We start from the raw sequence: 19047 nt of genomic DNA, 5'->3' as shown, positions 1-19047 counted from the left end.
GGGAGCCTGTTTCCACACTTCATAGGTACAGAAGTCTTCGTACCGCTAAACACAAAATCATCCTTTAAATGCAGGAAGTTGATCCCAGCAAGGGAAGTGAAGCAGAATTCTCTCCCTAGCAAGAGGAAAAGGGTGATTTGGTATCAGATATCCTAAAATAATTCTTCGGGGAGAAAGGAGAGCCTCAAGCATGTAAAACTCAAATAATTCTTCAACTTTGTAGTTTAATACATCCTCAGGATTTCCTCTTGATAAATATAGCAAAAGCTGCACATACAGAAGTAATTCCTGAGCACTCCACAAAGACCAAATTTAGAAGTTGTCTGTCAGTTGCTCGTTTTTTAAGCCGTCCCTTTAAAAAAAGTAGTACAAAACAATATAGTCCCTGGAAAATCAACAAGATTTAAAGGTCTTTATGACTATACAGCAACCCTAATAAATCATACATGCTTGCAGATGAAATTAAGTTCATACTGGTACAGATTCCACTGTGGAAAGCCTCAAAGGAGTATCTGAACTGGCAGCTGCCAGTATTTGTAGATTTTTCACTTCGAAGTTAATGGATACAGTTATCAAGCTGGGCAATAAAAGTTTTGGAGAATCTCCGATGAAGAGCGTCCTATGGAGGGTCATTCAATCAAATCATTATTCTGGGGCTTTGAACAATGTGGTCTAGTGGGAGGTGTCCCTGCCCAGGGCAGGGGGGTTGGAACTAGATGATCTTTAAGGTCTCTTCCAACTCTAACCATTCTATGATTATTTGAGATTTTTCTACTAGTGTATTAAGTGGCATGACTATCACAGGCTGCATCATCTCCTGTATCCTCTACTTGGGACAAGAAGCCCACGCTGCAACTGCTTCCACACAATGGGGTTTTGCTGCAAGGCTGGTTTTGCTCTGCTCCTTGACAGATGATCATTTTTGGTTATTTATGATGCTGAAGGCACAGTCAGCTAATATGAACCTTGCACTTGGAACCTTGCACTCAGTACTGAACTTTTTGCTCTTTTTTAATTCCTGGAAATTGGGAAAAGGGGGGAGAAGGGGAGGTTAATCTAGTATCTCAGCACAACCCTTAAGAAAAAAAATTCTCTTTACTACAGAAAACATTCACCTTTATTGTGGAAAATCCATTTATGCTCCACAGTACCCCAGACAGCAGTCTTCACTTCAGACGCGTAGCTGCCTTTTCCATATGCATGGCCCAGACCATAAAGAAAAGAACTGAAGTCTTGAATTTGATTTGAAGTTATCTGGGAAATCTTAGCTTAGAGAACTAAGAATGTGCTCGTGGCACCACATGCTGCTGAGGAGACACAGTACAATGTTTTCGGTCCAGGACATTGGACCTCAAAATGGACCTCATTGGACCTCAAGGCAAAGCCTTGAGGACTGAAGCCTCCACACCCCTGTCTACTGGGTTGCTGCATTTCAGCCAAAAGGTGAGGAAGACAAGACTAACTGAAGCTAGGTCACCATCCACCTGCAGAGGCAGCCCCTATCCCATCCCATCCCAACCCATCCCATCCCGTCCCGAACGACCGAAAAAGTTTTAAGACTGCTGAAGAATGGAAAATTTTATGTATCTCCAAGAGCACTACCGAACTGATGGAACTGGCAAAAGTTTGGATGTGTCCTTTATACCTAACACTTTCCTTTTCAACACTGTCATACCTTTCTCTTGGTCAGGGCAAATACACAAGTTCACCTGGTAGCTAACTCAGAAAAGGGACAGGAGTGAATCCACCTTGATAAGTTAATCTTCTTCCATTTGGTCAATGAGTCCCTCTGCTCTGTGAACACCTCCTTACTACGTAGCTCAGAGCAGAAAGGTGTGACACTTGCATTCTGATCAGCAAAAGCAAAATTTTGTCAACCAGGACCTGACTTCCTTCAGCAGCTCCCACACTTGCTAACAGTCCTCTTAAAAGTAAACAAAGCTCATGTAGTGGAAGGTATAACATAACAAAATTCCTAATTAAATAGTAAGCAGAATACAGAAAACTTGTGTAATCAGAAGTGTGGAGCTAGAAGGTGCTATGCTCCTAAACAGGATACGGTCATTGTGTTAGCAGGTAGAGGCTGGCTATATTTCTGTGCTCCAGAAAGAGGTAGTCTCACACCAGGAAATCCTGAACCAGGGTTCAGGATTTAGAAACATGTAACACAGCCAGAAGGGTTTAAATTCATAAGAAACCATTAGGATGTGAAATCAGTCAGCAGTCTGACCTGCCGAACATTACAGATCATTGCATTTCATCTCAGCAGGCTCTGTTCCCCACTACAGGCTGGTGTGTATGAGGCTGCACCAACTGCAACATCATTTCTACAGTAGCAAAATAATTACGAAAGATCATTACAAATATGCCTGATCACAAAACACTAGATTCTTTCAGCAGAGGAAGTTGAGACTCCACTAACGTCCCTGCCAGTCTGAACTGAGGTGCTTATTCTTGACTCCAAATCTGGTGCTGAGTCTGATGGCGCAAACAAAACACACCCAACAAGAAGATGAGAGAGTGTGGATTCCTGAAGAGGAGAGAATAAAAGACCCTCTTCCCCTAGCTGCCAGGTTTCCTTCTGCTTCTTCCTAAAGGTGCACGCTCCCTTTTCACTGAAGGAGCGCCAATAGGCTTTATATAATTTCGTAGAATTAGTGAGAATCTGGTTTATTTTTTATGCAACTCTCCGCAGATATTTCTAATTGTCATCGTTAAAGCACTGCAGTCAAAGATACATCTCTCTTCCCACCCAAAAAGCCTATGTTATGTTCCATCCCAGCAACGTCCCTCTGGGAAAAGCAATCATAACTGATTTGTCATCACTTTTAACAAAGTCCAAGAACTGCCAGAACCCTGCGACAACATTTTAAGATAGTCCTTCCTCCAAATGACTCCTCCTATCTATTCTACAATGACTATCTGGCTGCTGGTAAAAATTTGGTCCCAAGCTCACTTGTATAGATTATTCTCCTTCAGAATCTTAAAACATGGTTAGCTATACACCAGGTCTTTGGACGCTGCTACAAATATAGCTCTGATGCAATAATGTTTGCTGAGCAGCTCCCTTCAAGTAAAACAAAAAAACCCATCCACCTACAACAGCGTTCGTACTTGCCGGTTCTTCAAGTAAAACACATAGCAACACAGAGACCTGACAGCTATTTAAAACTAATAAAAACATCATATTTAATGCTCCCAAGCCACATAATACAGCCTCCAACAAAAAAAAAAAAAACATACCCAATGGCCACAAACACGCACACATGTCACTCTCCCAACAACACAGCTGAATCCCAGGCAGGAGAGTACTACGTTGCAAAAAGAAAAACCAGAAGTGGCACAACGGCAGCACTCGAAGGAGCAGCCCAGGTTGCAGGAATACCCTGCTGAACAGAGCTATAGGAACAGCTGGGACGTATACACGGTTTGCTAGCCCAATTCTGACATGTGCTATTCAACACTAATACATACGTCAATATAATATGATCTGTATCACTTTAAATATGCAGCACTTGCATCTAGAAAGGATGCAATTTATAAATGCATCTGAAGCAAAAAGTATAGGATATAGTGTACATACACTTCATCTAGGGAACATAGTATAAGCTTCAATTAATAACTTATTTGTAACAATTACATTAGCTGGCATTTCTCTGCCACAGTTCTAAGTCAAATCAGATGTCACTGAGAAGTTTCAAAAAAAATCACTTTAATTCAGGCTCCCTCACTATCATCAGTTTACGTGATTTTAGTACTACAGCCGTGTACTTAGACTGGTATCTATTCTTTAGACCAAGGAGATCCTGGATTTCTTATTTCTATATCCATTTCACTTTTCTGTTCTCACGCATTAACACAAATATGCAGTGTAGGGATTGTTTACATTAACATAAATAAAGTGGGTCTTCTGTAATAGACTCATATTTATAGAAAAATGGTGCTTTGAGTTTTTTGTATCTAATTAGCATGTGGTGATAAGTTTAAATTAGTTGTGCTCTCTATGAGATTTGTCTGCTTCAGTAAATCAGTCCAGAATATCTCCCAAGCAGTTTATTATACTACATAGTCTTTTTCACCCTTCCCTGCAAAATGCCAATGCAAAGAAAAACACACACACAAATGTATCGGTTATGAGAAAATGTATAAATTAAATGTTGCATTTTTTACCTCAAATGACTGGAAAACAAAGTGTAATATGTGAAGTACACTTGCACTTGTTTAGAAAAAGCAGCCTTAAATCAGTTTAGTTGTTAATTTTTATCCCCAGTACAACTGACTTCTGCAAAGCCTACTCCCATTTAACTAGCAAATTGTTCCAAATGTCATTTTACACTATTTATGCAGAATGCAATCAACAACAAACTCATTATAAAGATTGTTCCCTTAAATTTCAAGGACAGCCCACGTAACTGCATCTTGGAAAAATTTTTCAGCGAACTCCAGGATTGTCATCTGGCGCTGACTTACGCTTTAGACTTAAAGACCCTACAAACTTGCAAAGAATTACTGTACGTAATTATGAGTCTTCTGCAAAGACAAATGAAGGACATTTGTCAATAGAGGGGACGGGGGTGGGAATGAGGGGAAGCTGCCAGAAGGGATAGTCTGCATAACATTTATTCCAAGAATATTGCACAAACTTAAGTAAAATGCATACATAATAACAGCCACCTGAGAATTCAGTAATTGCTCATTATGCAATTATACCCTAGGCACTTTAAGCAAATGCTGAAGAAATAATACATGGCAAAACCTGGCTAACCACAAAATTGTTTTTAAGGAGAATTAGGAAACTCTACACGTGGATGCCATTGGGTCTTTACTTCTCTCTCTGCTGGAACCCTGTAATCCTTATTAATCTGCTGTTTGCTCCTGGAAGGTACCTTTTCACCGTCAGTAAAATCCAGAGTTCAGTTGGATTAATCCATGGCCCTCACTCGTAGCTGAAGCCGGGCAGACAAACACATGATTTCAACGGACACGACTCAAAATTTGCTATATATTTTTCCTGGCTGTACACTTTGACAAACTAATTTAAAAAAAAAAAAAAAAAAAAAAGAAAGTAAAATTTAAAAGCTGGGAACAATGTTACCACAGGGTGCCAAATTTGCAGCGAAAGCCCCATAGGCTCCTGTCACACAAAATTTTGACAAGCCTTGCCAAATGGTTTCTTCAGGATGCAAACTGCCTGCAAAGTGACTGGGCCCTTTGTGTTGCAGCTGAATGCTGCAGATGGGGAGGTTAGGAAAGGGGGTTTGGGCCAGGAAAGGGGAACTGCTGTTTTCACCCCGTGAAGTTTTACAGGCACAAGTAAGAACACACTCTCCTGGTACAGGGCGTTGCTTGGGACCCTTAACAGCTTTGCAGCGTTTCTTTTCTAAACTGTGGAAGAGTGCACCCAAAAGTAATGTCAAAATGTGTTACCAAAACCAAACAACACCACCCCCAAAACAAACAAACAAAAAAGAAACAAACCAGAGACTTTTACCGTACGTTTCAAACCCGAGGTCCAGCAAAAATAGGACAGATGTCTTCAGCTTATCAAATTTCCAAGCTGTACAAAGTTCAGTCACTGTTTAAAAACTTTGTATATGAACAGGCCTTCCCAGGGAGAGTAAGATCCCTGCAGATCTAAAATACCAGAAACCAGAACGGAATACCAAGCAGAGATAGGCACAATTATGCACAAGCTATATTCACTCATTTTTTGCTACATGAAAAGCAGCTGAAGGCATGCTATGTGACGAAAGCAATTCTCATCTACAAGCCGTTTCTCAGAAAGCTACAGAAAAGCCTACAGAGTGCACTTTTTACATTATTGGGCATCAGTCTTAATACTACTTCTTTCCCGACAGCTTTAAGTCCAACCATGCCCTGCAGAGTAGTAGAGATAATGGTTTCTGTTTATTCTATTTTGCAACTTCTGCACAGTGAGCTGGGACATTCTGCGGCAGGTGAAACCAGATGGATAGTGGAAAACAGTGGAGATGGGAACTTTCTCCTTTACCTTACGCCTTTCACAGATCTTTGGTCTCTGGAAAATTCCCAGTTGCTCCAGCAAATCTGGGACCGCAGTTTTTAGATGAGAAAACTGCCAAGTGACAGCACTGCAAAAGCCCGGGAGAAACTAATTGCTCTGAAAAGAAGGCGATGGAATTAGAGGATGCGCCTTAACGGTCAGCTACTCCAACGAAGAGCAACATACTGGCCCAGCCATCGTCCCTCTCCATTACTGTCTAACAGCTCTTTGGCCTCCCATCTTCAGCACGTACAAGGCAGCACGCTGTGATCCACGTGCCACGTTCTTTGCCTTCTGCAGCGGAGCACAGCTGCAGAGTGCCACTTTCTGAAACGCGTAGGGGCCCTCCAGTTGGCTGAAGTCTTCCTCCTTCAGGAGCACTCAACATAAATCCGAATGTCATTTTAGATTAAGCAAGAACTCTCTCCTTGCCATGTAGCCACAGAGCAAACCACTCAAACCTTCATCAACTTTCTTTTTTTTTTTTTTTTCCTAATGAGTTACAAAATAGAGTTACAGCTTACTATCTACTATCCCATATATGCTGGTTTTAGGTGTTAAAATAAACTACATTTATCTAGTAACGTGCTTAAGGTAGTTTTAAGTGTTTCCTGGGAAAGAGAAAAATCCTAATACCCAACTAGATCACAGAATCACAGAGTGGTAGGGGTTGGAAGGCACCTCTGGAGATCATCTAGTCCAACCCCCCTGCCAGAGCAGGGTCACCCAGAGCAGGCTGCACAGGAACGCATCCAGGCGGGTTTTGAATGTCTCCAGAGATGGAGACTCCACCACCTCTCTGGGCAGCCTGTTCCAGTGCTCTGCCACCCTCAAAGTAAAGAAGTTCCTCCTCATGTTTAGGTGGAACTTCCTATGCTCAAGTTTGTGCCCATTACCTCTTGTCCTGTCACCGGGCACCGCTGAAAAGAGCCTGGTCCCATCCTCCTGACACCCACCCTTTAAGTATTTATAAGTGTTGGTAAGATCCCCCCTCAGCCGTCTTTTTTCCAGACTGAAGAGACCCAAGTCCCTCAGCCTTTCTTCATAAGAGAGGTGTTCCAGTCCCCTAATCATCTCTGTAGCCCTTCCATGTATCCCAGTATAAAATATAAATGCGTATCCTCAACTTGCAGTCAGCTGGGTTTTGTTTCTGACAAGCTGCGGATGCAGCAGCCATACACACACACAGAACACACCACTGAGACACCAGCTGCACTGGCAAGCCACTTAAATGGCACGCTCTTGGCAACGGAACATATGCATGAGAGAATGAGTTTATGCTGAATAACTTCGAGAACAAGTAAAAGTGGAAATGCCCCACCACATACACCACAGAGAGAGGCTTCAGGTGGGCTGGAGCCAGCAGAGTAGCACAAACTATTGCTCACTGGGAAAATCTAGAGTATCGACAGAACCTCTCAAACACCGAAATCTTGCAGGAAAGCGCTGTTAGGTTACAAATATAGCAAGACGAACAATAAATGTGGAATACAATCCCTTGGATCAATTTGCTTCTATTCTAAAATATTTCCTTAGTGCACTTTCTTCATCTTGTAGAGGAGCATTAATGAAAAGAAGCTCTATTAGAGACCAATCTCAAACTGGCCAGTATCTGAGCTGTGTCAGTGACTGGTTAAGCTACACAACTCTTTCCCAAATGAGCAGAATACACAAAGTGCCTGGCACGTATTCCAAAATGGAAATTGAAATTTTTTTTCTAATGAAAGTTCTGCAACAGACATCTAATGTCTACTGACAACATGCCAGTGCCGTTTTAACTCCTGCCAGTCCAGAAAAAAGGGGTGGGGGAGGGGGGAAGACTTAAAATGAGAATATTTACACCTGTTTTATTTAATCTAAGAAAATGTGGAATCCATTGCTAGGAGGATTGAGATTTCACTCTCTGTGCTAACAATTAAAACGGGGTTGCACAATATATAGGAATCAATGTATCTACCGATGTCATAATCCACTTCACGTAAAGAGTATCTTCTGTTTGCAAGACCAAGTGAACCACCCTCTTCTCTCTATTTTTGCAAATAGAAGAGAACCACAAAAAGCAAGTATAATAAGCAAAAGAAAAACTGAGGGAATAAAAAGCCCTTACTTTGGCTTCTCCGATTTTCCTAAACTTTGATGCCAAACCAAACAGTTTCCCTGGCTTTGCTGCCTTACAATGAAGTGAGACAGACCAAATAGAGCGCTTAAACCCATGAAACGCATTGCACAACTACAGTCCCTGCTATAAAAGGTGGCATCTGGAACATTCCTTGTCGTGAAGGCTGAAAGGTAAGGGGGAGACAGGACCCCTCTGATAGTCATCGAGCCCAGTACTTAACTACTACCAAACACTGAAGTTACCCTTCTGGAGCTAGCAGACTGTCTGGCTCCCCCTCTTCCTGAGGGCAAAAAACCTTTAGAGGGCACAGTCATTCCTCAAAATTTGTTTATCTAAAAATGCTGCATATGCTACTCCCCCAAAAAACATGAAATCTCAATTGACTTTAGAGGCCATGAGCAAGGGAAAAATTTCTATATTGCTTTTCTTGGGTATTGGTACAGAAATAGACTGTTGTAACAGTGTAGCCAAAACATGACTTCAGCAAACTAGCTTATACCATAGTAAGAAAATGTTTAATTATTGCTTTAAAGAGAAAAAACTTCTTTTTTTTGAGTGTTTACTCTTACATTCCGGTTTGATAACTACTTTTATGAATTGATTTCAATTAGCTAGTTATTCCCCCCGTCTTACTTTGAAGCCAATTCAAATTCCCTGCAGAATTCCCTTTTCAAATTAAAATACTCAGAGCTAATTATTCAGCACCTTTAATTTTCAAACTGTTCTTCTGGCATCTTTGTGGAAGATAAACAACTATGTCATACTAACAACGTACCACAACCGGGTCAAGGGACCTATGGCCACCAGTTACCTGATTTGTCTGGCTGACAAATCTAATGTTCTAACGATAACAGAGTAGGCATTTTTGAATTTGCCTGATCTCAGGTCACATCTCATGCTGTCATCCAAACCCTTGTGTTAATCATAACCTACTATAACAACTTTAGATTGAGGTTCAAAATCCAATTTTTCCTTCTTAGAAATATGAGCACAAGTGGTCAGTAACCAGACACGCTTCTTAAACAACTATTTTATTTAGAAACTAAGCATTGAGGGTGGTGGGGAACACAACAGGATCCTAAGCAACTGTTTGAGACTTCTTCACAACGTCTGGCTATATCCATATTATCTATCCATATCCTCATCTGTCTCAAATTAAATGAACACACTCGTGCAAGTTAGCCCACTACTACACACAGGTCTTCAGCAACTCCGTGAACACACCCACAACAAAAATGTTCATCAGTATTTCTAGATTACACAAAAGCCATGTGCCCTTCTACATCACAATATTATCAAGCTCTACCAATTTGCTCAGTTTCCTCTCAGTCGAATACCGTTGTTAATAATTCACTGAAACCTCAGAATCTCACGAACGCACACCCAGAAGCCCAAAAAGACCTTGCCCCAAACCTTCATTCTAACTCTTTCAGTAATTTCATTTATCACCTTCTGCTCTGAGTGAAACTACTTTAAGACTCAGTTCTCTGCAGTGATACCTACGACTCATTTCTCTTCTGTGGCAGCACAAATATTCGTTTAGATTAAGATTTAATCATGGGATTATAATGCAAAAACAATGGGGGAAAAGGCATCTCCTTTAGGAGAATGTCTCTTGAAACATCTCGGGCCTCCCCAGTGCAACTGTCAGTGTCCATGACTAGACCAGTACAGACGCCTGCTTTGACTGTATTTTAAATTTAAAGCAGTGACTCTCCAGAGACACTTCACTACCTTACTCCTGGGAGCACATCATAACAAATGAGCAGATAATTTGTCCAATTTTGTCTAGCATTTGAACAATAGATAGACAGGATGGTTTTTCTGCATTTTTAAGAAAATTCTTTCCAAAGAAAGGCAGGGCATAAGGGAATCACACTGTGTTCTATCAGACATTCTTTCAACAATTAAGAAATACTAAATATTGTCATAAATGTTTATACATCATTGTGAAGAGGATTTCCCCTCCTCAGATCCAGAGGTAGAACACGCCTATGCTGTTTTCAAAGCAGGCAGCACATTAAAAATTACTTCTTGTCCATACATCTGGACACCACGTAATCGTTAAGGTCCTGAAATATGGTGCTCTAGGGCCCCCACATCCACCTTCTCCTGTAGACGAACGTTGCATGAAGTCTTTCACATGCAGCAATTTTAGATACTACTAGCATCCAAGCACCACAGGCAAGTCAAAACATCTTTTAAAGAGGTTGTACCTGAGTGTCCCAATTTGTTGCAAAAGCCTCAGGTAAAACCTGAGATTTCAAGCAATTAAATTGCACTTGTAGCAATGTAGACATAACAAACACAACAGTTCTTGCAAAACTTTTCTGAACCACATGAATGTGTTTCCTTTCTTCTCAAATATGTATTGTTATGCTAAATATCATGTTAATATTAATGAAACAACAGACTCCTCAAAAAATGGATAAATGTATGCAGGACATAAAGTGGCACATGAGAACAGCACTTGTTTTCTAAGAATGCACCCAAGTATGGCTCTGTAACTCACCTCAATTTTATCTGTTTTTGCATCTCCCCAGTAAAGCTTGTCTTTTTCAAGATCCAGTGCCAAGCCATTAGGCCAACCTAGGGACGTATTCACCAGAACTCGCCTTTCTGAGCCATCCAAATAAGCACATTCTATCTTCGGGCTTTCACCCCAGTCCGTCCAATACATGTAGCTGTAAAAAATAGAGGGGAAACAGTCAATGCACATAAAACGCAAGACAAAAAAGTGTCAAGATCTGTCCTGCTTTTGAAGGAATAGAATCACAGAATCACAGAATGTGTTGGGTTGGAAGGGACCTTTAAAGATCATCTAGTCCAACCCCCCTGCAGTAAGCAGGGACATCTGTAACTAGATCAGGTTGCTCAGAGCCTCACCAAGCCTGGCCTTGAATGGAACCTACTAACTTTCTGCTTTCCCAACTGTAGCAAACAAGCCAACTTGAACTGTAATCAGCAATGACTATATGAAGTTTGAGCATTAAGTAAATTAAACGACTGAAAACGTGCAGTGGCCCAATTCTTTCACACCTCTAATACTGAAGATGCAGAGAAAAGAAAATTCAACCAAACACACAATGTATAGGTTTACTGAAGAACACTACACAGTATTAAAAAGAGTTATTTTGAGAACATTTGACAAATAACACACGCATCATCTCGCAATTTGCAGATTTTCATTTTCGGGAGACCATAAACTGGACCCAAAGACCTATCACAGGACTATGAATAAACACAAAACTTACCCCATTACAGGATTGAGCACTATTGCTCGAGGTTCATCTAGGTTTTCTGAGATAAGGATCTTTCTTGATGTCCCATTCAACCGGGTCACTTCAATGCGGTCTGTTCCAGTATCAGTCCAGTACAGGTTCCTCGCCACCCAATCCACAGCAATACCATCTGGATGGTTGATTTCTGTGGTAACCAGAGTCTGTGCTCCAGAGCCATCAAGATAGGCCCGACGAATTGCCCGGACATCATCATCAGTCCAGTAGATGTAGCCCTCCACAGGATCGTAGTCGATGGCAATTGCATGTCTGATATTGTCTATCTGCAGAATAATGTCAGTGAAATCTGGCATGTCCAGGGAAATCCTCCTCAAGTCAGTCCTCCTAGCGAGCAGCAAGACTTCTTCAGCACCTGGGGAGAAAACCATTCATGGTATTATTTCCTTTGCTATTGATGTGAACAAGTCAATACAGCACAGCAGGCTGTGAACTACCACTATCCTTATAATAAGAAGAGATTTCCTTAAAGAAGGACATAAAACTTCCATTGAAATACAAACTTGTCTGAGCAGGGAGTTATTCCTAATCGGTTCTCAACTAGCTACTTGTGCTGGCACTCTTATTTCACAATGACAGCGTCTTTCTCACTGCCTCCTAAACTAAAACGGAACACAGCAATCTCTATCTAGAGTCTAAAAAAAAAAAAAAAGTAATTTGGTGGGAGTAGGTCTAAATATTTCATCACATTACACAGAATTCCTCACCTCAGCCAAACTTCCCACTAGCTGTATCAGTCCATTAGACATGGTTTTCACACACAAGCCGTACACAATAAATGACAAGGGCTAACAGGAAACTGGAGCATTTTGTAAACAAATTACACTAACGATTTGCTTGGGACAACCCAACAAGAAAGCAAGTCGCAACTACAGCAAGGATTTCTCATCTGGACAAAAGTTGATGCAAAAATAATTTTAAGGCAAAAGGACTGTTGTTCTTTTTTCTCCTCTCTTCTTCCTCGCCACTGCAAAGTTTCACTGCTTGTGGAAAGGGTGACAAACAACAACCTGGAGCGCATTTCAAAGACAAATGGCATCTTCAGTGTCGTCTTTTTGGCAACTTCCCTCATCAGTACAAAAACAGGACAGACAGTAAAACATCCAGCGGCTTAACACATTTTCCCTGCATTCACCCATGCACACTTCAGCACAAAAAGAGTGTCTTTTTCCTACTCTGTTAATAAAACAATGCTCTGTAGTCTGGAAACTGACAAGGAGTTTTTAGTCGTTTAGCAAAATTCCAGAGAACTGGAAACCAGAACAAAAATCACTTGTCGCATTTCATCCAGACCAGCAAACACCAGCAGGAGGTGGTAACCAACAGCCCAGACTGAATGAAAACAGCCAACATGGGACACGTATCTTTCGAGCCTGCTAAGAAGAACAGAAATTCAAATCCTCATGAGAATATTCTTTCAGAAGTAATTCTCACCTAGGCATGCACATGGAGTTCTGGAGACTCAGAAGTTTAATCTACTGCACATCAGAACAAAATTCACATTCACTTTGGGAGCTGGATTGTGCTGCTGTTTGCTTTTGCGTTTGGAAATCAGAGCTTAGTCTCAAAATAGTTTCTCAGAAGCTCTGAAAAGAAACAGTGCTCAGGCTGCAAGCGTATAACAAAAGGAAAGCATCTAGAAAAGCAGTGTTGCAACATCACCCAAACAGGTTTGCTACACAGCACAGAGGCCACAGTTCGATATGCACTCTGAATGACCTCAAGTCACCACAGTTCCTGAATGAAGTGGTGGTGTCCTTCTCCTTGCCATGGGCTGCTTGTTCTCACCTCTGTATCATCCCTTCTCACATGCAAGCACAGAATGGCTGTGTGTTGCAAACAACTTTAAAGAGCTGACCCAAACGAAAACTAACTCAACAGAAATAAAGCCATCAGCCTCAGTTAACAACCAGACCGGTTCACTGCAGAGCTCCACAAGCACTTGTGCTGGCATGGGGAGCGACTCCAGCAAGAATGCTTCTTCCAGTCAGCATATGCTGACAAGGTTTGATAACTACAGAATCAGTGGCACCGACAAACTTTGAAGGAAGGCTTGGGTAGAAGGAAAGCAACAATAACTCGAAGCTCAAAAACCACATGGAGAAAAAGGGAGGGAAAGCCCATACATTCGTGACAGCAAAGCAAGAGAGATGACTACCATCAAATTTCCTTAATAGAGATTCTCTAACTTCAAAGGTTGCAAAATGAAAACAGCTTTTCAGGAAGAGTGTTTGTTATGCTTGAAGCTTCTGCTCCCTTCTCTGGACAGAGCAAAACTAGTAACCTGTTGCCCAAGTTCAGATGGGAACTGCCCCAGGTGACCACACAACTTATAAGACTTCCTTCCTCCATTGCCTCCTTAGGTAAGCCCGTGTCCTGGTTTGAGGTAAAACAGAAACAATTTTCTGTTTGGTATTTTTACTTTGCAGCTAAGCCTCTTCTAACCAACTGAACTCTCTGAAATTAACAGCATGTTTTTTCCGACAGCGTCCGCTCTCAGAGTAATAAGATCTGATTGTTTCTAATTTATTCCAAGGGGTGGTACGCAGAGAGGCTCTTACTTATATTTATTGCTATAACAACCAAGGTCAGCCCACTTTGGTATATGGAGGGTCAAAAGCAGAAAAGCGTAGAGGGGCCACACCTGTGGGGAGGAGCCGACAGGACAGGTGACCCAAAACTGACCAACAGGGTATTCCATTCCATCCCATCTGCATCGTGCTCAGTATAAAAACTGAGGGATCAAAGGGTCAGCTTTCTCTTTCTGCAGTGGCCGGCGTCCAAGAAGGACTCTCTCTGTCCGCCTGCCTTTGACCCCGATCCCGGCATTACTGAATCCAGATCTGGAATCCAGTTCCCACCCGTCACTGAGTCCAGTCTGGGACTTTCCCAGTGCCTACTGGTGATGTGGTCATCATCCTGGGAACTTGATACAGTTTTGTATATATTATATATTTTTTCATTATTTTCTTTTTATTATTTTATTAATATTTTCATTAAAGTAATATAGTTTCTTTTCTAAACTCCTAAGTCTCTTTCTCTCTCTTCCTCCTCTCCCTCCTCTGAAGGGAGAGAGGTGAAAGAGCATCTGCCATTCGTTTCAGTGGCCATTCCGGCTCAAACCATTCTGTTTTTTCAAGTTTCCTTCTGTTAAGGGAACAACATGCATCACCAATCCTTAGAAGGCACTGCTAGCAAGAGTATTCATTTTCAAAAGCTTTATGAATCTCCTGGATTTTAGCACCTTTACTAAATAAAAATAATGAGATACCTAAACCAGTATTTGATATTTTACATTATGCTTAAACATTTTGGTTTACTTCCTGATTAGTGAAAAATACATCAATCAACTGTTTTCTTAAAAAAGACCATGGTGGACAGAAGTCCAATAGATAGCTTATACCTCCTCTTCCAGTGTGCCTCTTTGCTAGATATATATTCCAACAAATCATCTTTGAGAGATTAACTGCATATAATGGCAAACAGCATGAACTAAAGGTGACACTGTCAACTACTTCACTGTAACTGCTTCAGAGTACATCAAATGTGAGACAGTTCCCGGATAGCTATTTTAAAAAGCTATCTGTGAACAAATATCCTTGTCTCTAAATTGGAGAGACATGGATTTGACAGATGGGCCACTCGGTATATAAGGAACCGGCTGGATGGCTGCACTCAAAGGCTTGCGGTCAATGCCTCTCCAAGTGGAGACCAGTGATCAGTGGCATTCCTCAGAGGTCGGTACTCAGACCAGCACTATTTAACATCTTTGTCTGCAACATGGACAGTGGGATTGAGTGCACCCTCAGCAAGTTCACTAACAACACCAAGCTGTGTGGAGTGGTCAACACACTGGAGGGCAGCGATGCCATCCAGAGGGAACTGGACGGGCTTGAGAGGTGGGCCCGTGCTAACCTCATGAAGTTCAACAAGGCCAAGGTGCACCTGGGGTGAGGCAATCCCAAGTATAAATACAGGCTGGGTGGAGAATACATTGAGAGCAGCCCTGAGGAGAAGAACTTGGGGGTGTTGGTTGATGAGAAGTTCAACAGGAGCTGGCAATGTGCATTTGCAGCCCAGAAAACCAACTGTATCTTGGGCCGCATCAAAAGAAGCATGGCCAGCAGGTCGAGGGAGGTGATTCTCCCCCTCTACTCCACTCTGGTGAGACCCCACCTGGAGTACTGTGTCCAGCTTCGGAGTCCTCATCACAAGAAGGACATGGACTTGTTGGAGTGAGTCCAGAGGAGGGCCACAAAGATGATCAGAGGAATGGAGCACCTCTCCTGTGAGGACAGGCTGAGAGTTGGGGGTGTTCAGCCTGGAGAAGAGAAGGCTCCGGGGAGACCTTATAGCTGCCTTCCAGTACCTAAAGGGGGCCTACAGGAAAGCTGGAGAGAGGCTCTCTATCAGGGAGTGTAGTGATAGGACAAGGAGTAATGGTTTTAAACTGAAAGAGGGTAGATTACATATTAGGAAGAAATCTTTCACTATGAGGGTGGTGAGACACTGGAACAGGCTGCTGAGGGAAGTTGTGGATGTCCCATTCCTGGCGGTGTTCAAGGCGAGGTTGGATGGGGATTTGAGCAACCTGGTCTAGTTGAAAGTGTCCCTGGACATGACAGGGAGGTTGAAACTAGATGATCTTTAGGTCCCTTCCAACCCAAACCAGTGTATGATTCTAACAAAAGCCATCCAGAATCTGTGATGCTGTTCTTGCTCTCTACATCAAGGATTACCCCAGGAACAGCAGTCTAAAGGCTACACTGACATCTCTGGATTAGAAAACGGGTAAAACCAACATAATATGGAAAGAAACAACTTTAAGCAGAAACAGAGGATCTCAAAAATAGTAAAAGGGCTGTATTCAAAACTGATCCATGCAGTGTTAAAAATGACATTTTTATGGAGCCTGTTCAAACAGAAAGGCTTTTAGATCTCTTGTTTCATTAACTTATTTGTGTTGACATTTTGTTAGAAGTACTTAACTGGTATCAAGTCTCATGGTGCTAAGTATTAAACATACTTGTTTTTTTCTGACATTACCGTCTCCAAAGAACTTACAGTGTCACCAGACACTGGTTTGTCCAGCGCACATTTGCTCAACAACAGCAGAAATTAAAAGGAACCCGGGTCATATTATATATGGATTAATATTACCTCCATATTACCTCCAACAGCACAGATTGTCCACCACCACAGAGTCTCTTTACAGGAAAAATTTTCCAAAAGGTCCTATTTTTTAATACATTTAAACACACAGAATTAATTTTATTTTCTAATGCAAATTAAAATTGCACCATAGTAGCCAAAGGAAAAAAACACTGTTAGAGAGAGCACCTGCAAACCAGGACACCGATCTGTAACTGCAGAGGTCAGAGCGCAAGCTACAACAGCATACTAACTACAGTAGAAACAAATACCTCATGTAACAAAGTTCCATGTCTTGCTTCTATATTTCTGAAACATGTCACTTGTGGGAGTCAAAATAAAACCTCCTGTTTAGTGCAAATTAAGTAAAAATTCAGGCCTTAAAGCTCAACATGGGAAGGGGGATGTATCTCGTCATCCAAGTGCTCTACGGACACATAAAGAGTTTAAATTATAAATTAATTTTGAATTATTTTAGCTCAACTGTCTCAAAAATTGAGCAGCGCTGCAGCTGTTTAGTCACCCACAGCACTCCGAGTTTCATGTCCTTCTGAATTTCTACTATATTAATGTGCCTGCAATGATAATACTAAAGTGCGAGTAGTGTGAAGCAGAGGCGCATCAAATACATGCCTAGCAACTGATAACACGGCAATTACCGATATTACATGTATTTCTAAGACGACCAACATTACAAGCATCATTGCACGGAAACAGACAGATAAGAATCAAACGCGTATGTTTGCCTCTTTACACAACTGGCTGCAGCTTCACCTTGGTTCACTATGAACGTGGTCAGAGTTGAACATACCAGAGGGAGGAAGCGGGCTAAGGCCCAAATTATGCCTAGAGATGCTGAAAGACACTGCTAATACCCTCTCTAAAATTCACAATACCAAAACAGTCCTCCATTCCTCACAGCAGCAATGATCGGACTCAATTTTATCTCATGCAGCTCTGTCGTATGTTCACCCGTGCATATGATCATTCACTCGCATACAAAATAATATTTTGACCTAGAACAGGAGAGCCAGGACCCCTTGAATCAGCAGCTACATGATCACTACAACCTTCTTGCAAAGGTAAGAAAACCAATCCTGTTTCTGACATATTCAAGCTGCTCTGGCTTTTTCTGCAGGCAAACACTACTGTAGAGACATTCCCCACCTCAGTTCTGTCCCACGGACGTACACAGCTGAAAACAAACAGGGAGAAGAAAATTTTACTCCGGCGACCTAGCAGACCAGAAAAAAAACCTTCAGTTGACAACTGGGACAGTTTATTGGTAGTTGAACCGGATACTTCTTGGGAAATTCTTCTAATTTCTAACATATGTCTATCTGAGACTTATGGGAAAAAGTAAGGGGAACGAGCTACCTGGCCAATTTAAAGTTCTGGCTGCTTGGCAATTTCTACTGTAACGATGCTTAAAATTAAGTCAAATTATTACACAACAAGACTATTGACAGACACACATCTACATCCTTGGACATTACAAAACATGTGAATAGAGAAAATGTTATCACAGCTTATCTCACTGCATTCTGTCCCCCACTAGAAAGTTGTTAAAAGATTGTTATCATGGGTAATTTTTGATAGGTGCAAAACTCCTGGCTTTTATTACAACGCAGTCTAAAATCACGGTGTTGGTTATAACCCTATTTGACTCTATTAACAAATTTCTGTTAGAGAAAAAAGAATTGGCAGCAGGCTCTGAGCACATCACTAAGAGATGAGTACTTGACGTTGGTTCTCTCTAAAAACCTGGACAAACACGCTTGTCTGGCTCATTAGTTTTATCTGTATCATGGAGGTATTTTGATTATTAATGTTGGTAGGAATGTTTTCAAGGCTACAGAAGTGTTATGCTGTGACTTGCCTAGTGTTATCCTAGATACCCTAGAAGCTGCCTTATACATTAAAGCTAGCTATTTACCTAGTGCTAAAGTGCTGCTGCATTTATTTAATTAAATTCATCTTCAAAACCCTCTCTCACCACAGTCACTTCTGTAACCACATGATTAAGAGATTCCCAGCAGAATTGCTAACTGTTATAACATGGTCGTATATAACACCATACAATGAACAAAAGCCTTTTTTAGGGGGAGTGGGGAATGCAAGCTATTCCAACATCACAATTGCAGCAACCAAGCACTCTAGCAGAAGTTTATGTAAAGTCCTCTCTGCAAATCATAGATCAGAAAAACAGAAGGAATTGGGTCCCTCTAAAGTTTCCATTTAGAAAGCATTTTAAAAAATCCAAGTTCAAATGGTTGGTTTATTTTTCCAACTAGTTTAAACTTTGAACTGCTTATTTTTCTCTAGTCTTTTTTTATTCAGCAAAAGCTTTCTGCAGACCTTCCACTAAACTTTTCGGTAGGTCTAAAAGCATAACTCATAACTACAACTCTTGTGGTTAACATGCAGAGCAATATCTGAATTTAAAAAAACCAAACAGA

The 19047-nt window shown here is 41.4% G+C and overlaps 1 protein-coding gene across 2 annotated transcripts in view; it reads right to left on the bottom strand.

Annotated features, from left to right (window-relative positions):
• Window positions 1-19047, bottom strand: part of LRP5 (LDL receptor related protein 5) — a 164473-nt gene that overhangs the window by 77885 nt on the left and 67541 nt on the right. For both annotated transcript variants that reach the window (XM_054198037.1, XM_054198038.1), the window contains exons 6-7: window positions 11396-11792; window positions 10654-10825 (exon numbers count right to left, since the gene is read on the bottom strand). In XM_054198037.1, the coding sequence (XP_054054012.1) occupies window positions 10654-10825; window positions 11396-11792 (569 nt within the window). The remainder of the gene's footprint in view (window positions 1-10653; window positions 10826-11395; window positions 11793-19047) is intronic.

This window comes from Rissa tridactyla, chromosome 4, assembly GCF_028500815.1.
Source record: "Rissa tridactyla isolate bRisTri1 chromosome 4, bRisTri1.patW.cur.20221130, whole genome shotgun sequence".
NCBI classification, from domain to species: domain Eukaryota; kingdom Metazoa; phylum Chordata; class Aves; order Charadriiformes; family Laridae; genus Rissa; species Rissa tridactyla.
The sequence above is the reverse complement of the archived record's forward strand: the minus strand, read 5'-3'. Positions and strand labels throughout refer to the sequence as shown.